General features: G+C 37.2%; 1 protein-coding gene across 1 annotated transcript; it reads left to right on the top strand.

The window, feature by feature from the left end:
• Positions 1-1,108: 1,108 nt before the first annotated feature.
• Positions 1,109-9,450, top strand: TRIM42 (tripartite motif containing 42). The gene is made up of 5 exons (XM_032193231.1): positions 1,109-1,461; positions 3,356-4,059; positions 5,348-6,171; positions 6,876-7,103; positions 9,364-9,450. Exons 1-5 carry the CDS (start codon positions 1,109-1,111, stop codon positions 9,448-9,450), a joined length of 2,196 nt encoding a protein of 731 aa, XP_032049122.1.
• The last annotated feature ends 705 nt before the right edge of the window (positions 9,451-10,155 follow it).

The following is a 10,155-nucleotide window of genomic DNA, read 5'->3' as shown; positions in this document are numbered from 1 at the left end:
ATCTAATTTGGTTTCTCTAGCTGCCAGTCTGATTTGATCTTTCAATATCTGTTAGAGGAGAATAAACATATTCATGAAATGGGACCCCCTTAGAACTGGCTGCATGTCCACATGGAGTTAAAGAGAGCCACCTATACTCAGAGCAGCACAGGAATGAGGCTGTCAATGCAAGTAGTTTCGGTAAAGCAAAAACTGGAGCAATAAAGACTGTTTAGGGGAATTACATGGGGCTGTCCAGACTAAGTCCAAGTACTCAATAGAAAAGCACAACTCAGAGAATCCTTGAAAAAGTTATGTGTTGCTAAAAATGTGTACAAGTTGCTATTTAACTTCTACATTATGTCAAAAATGAAAAGTCTGTCGAGGTATTAGCACATGGTACACAGGCCTAATACTTTTTTCTCTCCTTACTGCACACCTGGCCATCATGAACATTTTGCAAAAGAAAAGCAGATAAACATTTATTCTACTTATTGATGTGAAAGTCTTTTGATCTCCCAAAATTAACTATGCACAATAAAAAAGCATTACAGTTGATTAAACTAGAAAGACAAGTGGCATAAATACCATCCAGTAAAGGTCCAAGTTATACTGTGGAAAGGTGTTCAGCACACAGGTCTAGAGCTTCTGAATGAAAACGTGATTGACACAATAGACTCAACCATTTCAAAGAACCCATTACAGCTCATCATGCAGTTGGTTGCATAAAATGACACAGATGTTGTGGTCTGTAGGGCTCTCAATTAATTAACGTTTAGAACAGACTTTGAGCAAAAGGCTTAAAGGAGCTGTTACAGTAAACTATGCCAGGACCATCTTAGTAAGCCCCAATTATAGATTAACCTATTAACACAAATTGAATTGCTAAATTTCAGAAAAACTATTAGATAACTACATATGGCATATCAGGTACATGTGTATAGAATTCTGCTTGTGCCGTTATTTGAATGTTGCTGTGACGTCAGCTTCCATATAGAACAACGTGTGTTGCCACAGCACAGACCCTGACCCACCGGTCAGAGCTCATGCCTTTTTGGAGCTCTATTGCTGTAGTTTGCAGAGAAGCTTAAAGTGTCAATGGATTTTTTTCCAGGTGTCTGATAAAGGGATGGATGAAAATGGATATTCCTTTTCAATTTGCCCATGCTTCTCAAATTGCTTTTACCTGACTTGCCACAGCAGAAAGAAAGAATGCTGCTTATGTTGGCGCTTCCTATTTACCAGTGAGCAGAACTGCACCTGTTTCCCATGTCCATATGAAGAAGACAAACCTTATCAGTGCTGCCACTGCTCATCTGCAGAGCATGCAAATTGCTGGTGGTGCTGTTGCTCTTGTTCAAATGACCCAGACTGCAAATGCTGCTGCTGCAGTGGAGAGAATTCAGCATGTCAGTACTATGCAAGCAAATGCTGCAGAAATCCCATCAGTCAAGAACAGTCAAGATCATCAGCAACTGCTCAGTAAGTGGAGTCATGGGGTCTTAATTTCCTGGGGTTTTGTTTTTCTAGTTTCCATTTAGGAACATACGACACATTGGTTCATTGGAGCAATTCCAAAAAAAACACAGGATATCTTTCTACTTACAATCAGAAAATGTAGTTTTATCTTGATATTAGTGAAATGTTATGCTTGCCTTTAACTGGGGCAAAGACTACTCCAGAACATCACTATACTTCCCACAGAGTGAAAATCTATGTAGGGACAAGGAGGAGGATATACAGGGAACCCTAAAACAAGGAGGAAAAAGGGAATATATTTGCAGCATGGGGCTTCAACACAAGGATGCAGGAAAAATGGATTAAAACAAACAGTAATAAAACTGCAGTTAACTGGCAATGAAAGGAAGCAGTTCTAATCAAAGCAAGACACACACACACACAAAAAAAGACAATTGTAAAAGTTCAAGAAATGTTGCACAGAATGGAAATAGAGCATAGTAATATTAGAAGATAAAATTGGAAGGGAGGGACTGATTATTAAATACAGAAATGCTAAACTAGAGAGCACTCAACAAAAAAGGTATAAAGGTATTCGGGGGGGGGGGGGGGGGGGTGAAAGGGGGAGAACAATTGGCAAAAGAACACTGGATTAGAGGAATAGCAGACAGAGAAGAAATGACCTCAGGAAATGCACAGTGCATTCCTACCTAAGTAAACTGTAAACTTCAGAGAGATCAGAAGGAATCCTCATATCAAAAGGAAATTCTATTCTCTTTAGTTTACTACCATTTTTTTTCTCCCTCTCCCTGTTGTTGTTAGAGTGCCAAGAAGAACAGATAGCATGGTTGAACACCTGGGAAGAAAAGGTCAGAAGGAAAGTAATAGCAACACATATGCTACACTGAGGCACAGCAGAAAGCCAGAGCGTAGTGCCCTAGAACCAGGGGTCCATCCTAAATAACGGAGCTCACACCAAAGATCTAGAAAATGGTAAAGCCGTCATAAAAGTAATGCTGTATTTTTACAATAATGTCCACAGGCTGAGAGGCAGGTTAGGACAACCAAGATTTGAAGAGAAAAGCGATTAGCATGTCCTGAAAAATCGGTCCGTTTCTAAAATAATTACAATCATTTAAATAAAATTATCCACATCTGAAAGTTTTGGCAATTAATATAAAAGAATCAATGATAAGGCTGCTACTAAAACTAAGAAAAATGTTAATTCATTCTAAAAATCAAAAATAAGTCATAAATGAGTGATTTTTAAATGCCTGAAAATTAGGATGATCGTATGTAGATGTGGGTTGCTATGCTAAGCAGAAATGGCCTTAATATTATTTTAGAAGTGGCAAAATGCTTAGTCGTGCTACTTTCTTGATGAAATATTCCATTTGAAACATTTTGACATTTATTGTCTACAGTTTTCATTAAAAATAAAACATTCTAAAAATCTTACAAAAGTCATTGTAAAAGAAACCAACACCCTCTGAAACAAAACAAAGGGTTTCATATGAATTGCAGAAAATTTTTTTCTTCATTCTACGTATTTGTTGTTTTCATTTTTAAAATTAATCAGACAAGAAAAGGAGACAAAATACTTTTCAGTTTATAGTAAAGCTATATATATATACAAATAGTCCACCACTCAAATTTAGACAGACCTGCAGTGACTAAAATGTCTGCTTTTCACCATTGTTGGTGACAGCATTCAAAATATAGTGAAATAGTTATGAAGATGAAAAGAAAATGTATTCTTAAATGTTTACCCAATTGTTTAAATAAAATATCTGGTCAGAATAGGACTGTTGGCATGCAAAGCAGAACTACTTATGCTAACCATTTTGTTTCTTAGATGGTACCCTAACATTCGGATGTCATATTTTTGTTGCTTTGTTTTTTCTTTGATTTTATTTAGGTCAAAAGATGTCATGTCAATATTCAGAACTAGGAATAATGCATTTGTCAAGACACCAGAAAGGAATGCCTCTAACCATGCCTTCCGTGACCAGCTTGCCTGTCCGCTGTGCAAGCAGTTGTTTCTCCAGCCATTTATGCTGCCATGCAACCACTGCATTTGTGAGAAGTGCATAACTAAAAGCAAGACCAAAGCTGAAGCAACAGACAACTTTTATATTATCGTATGCCCAGTATGTAGTAAAGCACATTGTCTCCCCTACACAAATAAAATTCAGCTGAGGAAGAATTACCTCAGAGCAAAACTAGCCAAGAAATACATGCGTAGACACGGCATTCTGAGGTGGAGATTTGACCACAGTGAAAGACCAGTCCACTGTGATATCTGCAGGGAGGGAAGAAGAATGGCAACCAAAAGATGTAAAACATGCGGAATTAACATGTGCAATGAATGTCTGCATTTATACCATAGCGAGAATGGTGCTCAAGACCACATCTTCACCAAAGCAGACCAAGATAATGAACAGTGGCCCTGCCTGCTACACTGCAACTCACACCTCTCTGAATACTGTCTGGATGACCACAAACTGATCTGCAGGTTCTGCAAGAACTCACTGCACAACGATCACGAGACTATTCCCTTGGCAGCTGCATGTTCAAAAGAGGCCACTTCCCTCTCCAGCACAATTGTAAAATTTAAACAAGGTTTGTATTCATGCTGCTTCTCACACTTCCCCATGCTCCCTCAGGAAGGCAACTTGCACATATGCTTGATAAGCCCCACTGATTCTCCACACAGCACAAGAGTCAGAAAGGTGGTGTGTTCCCACTGCAGAAACACAAAAGGAACAAGCCCGTAATTGCGTGGCACTGTGAGAAAACTCTTAGCTACTAGGGAATGAAGGATCTGTGTGAGACAGGAGCAGAAATGTGCATCTAGCTATGGGAAACTCCATTCCATGCTGCGGGATCCAGAGTAAAATAAACACCAAACATATCTGCAAATTATTTTTAAATATTAAATGTTCTGAGTTTCACATGTTTGAAGAGGAACTTCTTTCCCTGCAGACAAATTATGAATTGTCTCTCTTCAGTCAGTTTTATGCTTATGTCTACGTAGACTAAAAGGCAAGATGGCCACATTTGTCTCAGGTAGCCCAGCAGTGTCACTTTCATCTAACACTTCATCCATAGCAACTAAGTAGCTGAACAGAGACTGGGGTTTTAGGAATTTAGGGTTTTCTTTTAGTTATTTTGATCTTTGCATATAACATCACAAATGTTGGGGACAAAATGAAATTGCATGGAAAATAATGTTCAGAAAAGTAGAAGTAAACCTCATGCAATGAGAGAAACAGCTTGAAGTGTGATATTCTCAATTTCAAAACAGAGAAAATAAAAGAAAATATTTGCACAGGACTTTGTAATGTGACATTATTTCAAAATGTTACTGCATTCTAACAAAATTTACTATCAGCCTCTGGTATTTTTGATTCTGTTCCTTCATAATTCTCAATTTTTGTGACAGAAGAATGAATGACACCTTCACATAATGGCCATCAGAGAAAAGTACTGTCAGTCACAGTCATAACCAGGTCTATACAGGTGCATTTGCTACCATTATTGTAACTTGATACTGACATAATAGATTTCCAAAAATAATATAGAGCTACCAGTTTCATGATCTCCCATGTAATGAGGTAAAATCATCAATTCCATTTGGGGGGAGATAAATTTGAATAAATGAGGGAATAATAATAAAGTAGCAATGAGCTGCCTAACTTTATACACTCAAATGTGAACATTTTAACCCAAACAAGTTCCCTCAGGACTCACTAGCAACAGAGATGACAGCAAACTATTAAAATTCTCACTTGTGACATGTTCTACCAAACCTGAAAATTTTTTAAACTACAACCTATCATTCTGCCTCTAGTAACCTGTACATTTTAATACGAAGTTGGAACTACTGACCTGAGTTGTTTTTTTACAGCACGCCAAGGGGTTGATAATAATCTAATGGAAGTTATCCTGTTAAAAAATAATTTCCAGACCTACAAGGATGCCAAAAGGAAGGAGATCAGAAATGGATTCTTAAAATTACGTATGGTTCTTCATGAACAAGAAAAAGAGATGATGGAGTTGCTTGAGAACATTGAACTTAAAAAACAGAAAGAAATTTCAGAATATGTAAACTACACATCCAAACAGCTATCATATATGGATGGCCTTATTCAGTATGCTGAAGAGGCTCTTAAAGAGGAAAGTCAAATTGTGTTTCTACAATCTGCACACTGCTTGGTGAAAGAAATAGAAGACGCAATTCTTTCCATTTTCCATCCTAGTCCACTTCTCAGGGAAGATCCTTTAAGAAAACTTCAACTCAACTTTGATGAACTTTTTGCCATTTTACAGGGACTTGTCCCATCCCTTCGTGAAATAAACCGATCAGACAGTAAGGCAGAAAAGAATCCCTATCTTTTTAACCCAGAAATAATGCTTCCAATGCATGTTTCAAGCACTCACGAAGACAAACAAGCAACATTGCTCCGAAGCACATCTTTAAATTCTGTGTTTGAATCAGGCACGATGATTAAGAACACTCCTGGAAGACAACCAAGCTCTATGCCTCCCCATCATTCTACACAGAGCAATAACATGTGTGCATTTTGGGATGCAGCGTGTGAAACTCCAACAAAAGAAAGAAAATATCAGTTTGTTAACCTTCCAAGTCCAGAACCTATAGAAAAATTATTAGTCCCAGTGCCAGGACATGTTGTTATATACCAGACTGTTGTCTACCCAAGGTCTGCCAAAGTAAGACACTAACAAATTCTAAATATATGCAAAAGATTAACTATTACCATTATGTTTTCACACTCATTCAGAGTCCGTACCTAAGGAGTCTGACTACAATATCAGTTCAGATACGTTATCTGTAGCAGGCAATGCTTTTCAAACTTGCTTTTTAGATAAATTGAAGCATAAATTGATTCGCACTTTCCTATCATATTCAGTAAGTTTGTTATATTATTATTTATGTCAGAAATATATTATATGGAAAGGTCCAATGCAGAAGGAAACAGGTGTACTATGTTTGTATTTAAATATCTATACATCAGATCAAATCATTTGATCCTAGTCTTGGTCTTCAATGTGACAACATCATGTCTGTGTAATTTTCCTCATTATACATTTCAGAGATGTTAACAAGAATAGGATGCCAATTGCATAAGATCCAAAGTGCACGTTGAAAAGCACTGACTGTTATCAGCTTGCATTACCCTTAGCATGTTAAAAGAGAGTACTCTGAAATTCATGGCAAGAAGCTTAGCATTTTCCAAGACTCTAAATTGCATATCTTTCTTATATATTTCATGATGTGGTTGGTATTTCAGCTCTTTTGGCATTTAAAAATTAAAATTTGCCAAACTGGAGCCTTCCAAACAAGGAAAAATGAAAACGAGCAAAAATAGAGAGTATATAATTGTGCACTACAGATTTCTTTTTTCTCTTCACAGATTTACTGGACTTGTCCAATAGAAGATGTAGATTTCTTTGAGGTAGAGTTTTATGAAGTTGTTGGCATTGGTTCTGATAATATTGTCCAGACACAACTAGATGGACAGCTAAGCAAAATACAACAGCAGAACCTTGAGATACGTAATCTCGATCCAAATACAGAATACCTTTTTAAAGTCCGTGCTGTCAATAAAAGTGGTGAAGGAGAATGGAGTGAAATCTGTAAGGTACTGTATATTCTTCACATATTTTTAGAGAGTCGTGTTAACTTTCTTGCCTTGGTACTTGTCTTCTCCCCCATCTATTTATGAGGAAGACTACTTAAATAGAAGATTACTATTCACTTATTTAGGTAAGTGGTGCTAATAAGTTACACTGGATTTTTCCACATATTCTTTCTACCTCAGTTTGCAATTGCTTGTCCTATGTAGAACGTTTCTCTCTCTCTCTTTTTTTTTTTTTTTTTTTCCTAGCAGGAATTCTATGTTAAGATTATATCAGCCAAGTCACTGTAATATTCATATTACTTTAGGCCTGAGACAGCCTTTGTACTAATCTCTCTGAACACACAGAGTAAGAATATGAAGAGTCAGATCACAAAAACTTTCATGCTAGAACAAAAAGGCAGTAATTAAATGAGAGAGGAAGCAAACAAATTTAAGAATATTCTTTGACACCTTTGGCCATAAGTCTCCTTTATTGTGGTTTTAGAAGAGGAAGAAAAGTGTTGAAAAGATAAAAGTTAAAAGGAATAGGAAGGTTTTCAAAAAAGGTGTCAAATGTTGAGACATTTAATGAACTAAATTTAACACCCTTTGGGCATCCCAAGTCTCTTGCTGCAGTCATCTTTAGTGTTTTCATAGATTGCAGAAAAAAAATACATAATTCATGCTTTTTCCTTGATAAACTTTCAGTAAAAGGGTGTACTGCCAAGCGGTAGTGCATAAAATGCAGATGTATTTCCTGAGAAGGGTAGGTGCCATTCTTAGGTTCCAAACATGTTTCACAGACTTTTCCTTATATTCATTGCACTAAGTGCATTGCACCTTCTAGGCCTCTTGTTCTTTGTCACATTTAGAGAATAAAATATCAACTTCGAAATAGTGTTCAGACATCCTACTCATTTGCCAAGTTCTAATGATAAATAATACCTTCCTGGACTGCTCCACTCCTATACTCAAAACACTGAGAACGCTATATATACCTGTATGAATTTATAAGACACAACCCTTTTCCCTAAGAAAAGTTCAATACAGTTGATTCAACATAACTCATAATGCCACAGAAAGTGTCTAAAGGTATATAACAACTGCATGCGGCTGACAGATGGCATGCATCTTGGAAGACGCACTTCAGAGGTAGCAGCTAGGAAGGCAGGTCACCCTTGAACTGGCAAAAGATGTTCATTATTTGGGCAACTGGATCCTAGTTTAGAAGTCAATGAGTGGAATTCCACTATACCTCCCTGGATAAGGCAATGAACAATATAGTGGATTATTTTTTTTTTCAGGAGTAGGACTCAATGATCCTTATGCGTCCCTTCCAACTTGGGATATTCTATGATTCTCTGATTTCTGAGTATGTGTTAAGGTTGGGGAAGATGAATGACAGGAACTGATGATTTACTTGTGAACCGAACTGCTGCATTAACTGCCCTAGCAAACCATGCAGATCTGCACCACAAAGCAAATGATGAAATCCATGGCTCCCTGGAGATGTCTCAACAGAGTAGGAAAAAATTTGTTGTTTCAGTGATGAAGAATTTGGCTGCTCTTGCCACGGGAGAACAAATTAAGAGCACAAAGGAGGCAGTTAGAAAATCATGAAGGGTAAATGCTGGAACTCTTCAACTGATGCTTCTGCTGCTGCCAGTATTGCTGCTCTTGGAAGAGCTCCTCTATGTACCCACCCCTCCTTCTCAATGACAGCAGAAGCCCGCAGCTGCCCCGTAACCTGACATGAATGCTGATAGAATTCACATTCCTTAACTTGTCTCTTGGGACTGCCAACCACATAAACTGAGATAATATTGATGTTACTTAGGCATTTTAAAATCTTCATCAGATTCTTGTCAATGAAACTGTTAGAAGGAGACTTTTTCAAAACCACTTTGGAAGCCAAATAAAAAATTACTTTCAATAGGATGTGGGCTTCTAAACCCTGCGGTCATATCTGAAACACTTTCCCTAAATGAAAAGCTTGCCAAAACCTAATATTTTGTATTAATCACCGTACTGCTGTATTTGTATTAGTTACAATGCAAGCCATTAGATAATTGCTCATTTTTGATATAAGATTTTTAGAAGAGTTCAATTTCTATTTTTCCTCCAAAAGTATTTAGACTTTCCAAAGCTTAACATAGATAAAATGGGCTCTTGGCCACTTTGAAAATATATGTGTAAGTGGCAAGTTCTTTTGAAAACAGACACTAATTAAATCTGATTCTCAAAATAACAAAATCTGTACTTTAATGCATTTTACTTGCAGATAACCACTTCAGATGAACACAGAATAATTCAAGACAGATGGGGAATTCAGAAGAGTATGCAGGGTGCTCTGCATACACCGAAATGATAGACAACGAATGAAGGCAGGATTCTTTCTGTTGCTATTGTTGTTGAACTGGAAAATGTGAATGCTTTCTTATGTAATGCCCCCTTTCCCACTCAAGTCAGCAGCCAGAGATCTAAGAGTGAACTGTTCAGACTATTATTGCTTTCTGGCAAATAATAATAAAAAAAAATAAAATACAGCCTTTTCATTATGTTTTCTTTTTCCAGATGTAGCAGCGAGGCCTAAGAAAAAAGCTATACCATGCATAAACATATAGTATAAAACCCATTAGTCTACTTGGGGGACTTTCACAGCTTCAGAGGAAATAAATGAGATATTTGCATTGTAAGGTAACATTAGAATCATTATTACCTCTGAGACCACTCAAATACCAGTTAACAGAGAGCTGCAGGAGCCTGTATCGGGTTTTGCATATTTTTAAAGTGCAAAACTAGTTACTCTGTATGTACACATTTTTGGTCTCAGCCTTACTCAGCTGAAGTAGAATATGCATACATGCAAATAATGAAGCATGCAACAGGCAGGACAAACACAAAAATGAGGACAGACAGAACTTTATAACATTATGCACTTACTAAATGATAGCCAGGTTTACCTGACTGCTGTGAAGGTTACCCTGCGTGAGACACAGAGTATTAATTTATTTAAAGTAACTGCATGTAAAATTAGAAGTCACAGCAGGAGTCCACTGAGCAGGAGTTACTG

Source organism: Aythya fuligula, chromosome 9 (assembly GCF_009819795.1).
Source record: "Aythya fuligula isolate bAytFul2 chromosome 9, bAytFul2.pri, whole genome shotgun sequence".
NCBI classification, from domain to species: Eukaryota; Metazoa; Chordata; class Aves; order Anseriformes; family Anatidae; genus Aythya; species Aythya fuligula.
The sequence above is the reverse complement of the archived record's forward strand: the minus strand, read 5'-3'. Positions and strand labels throughout refer to the sequence as shown.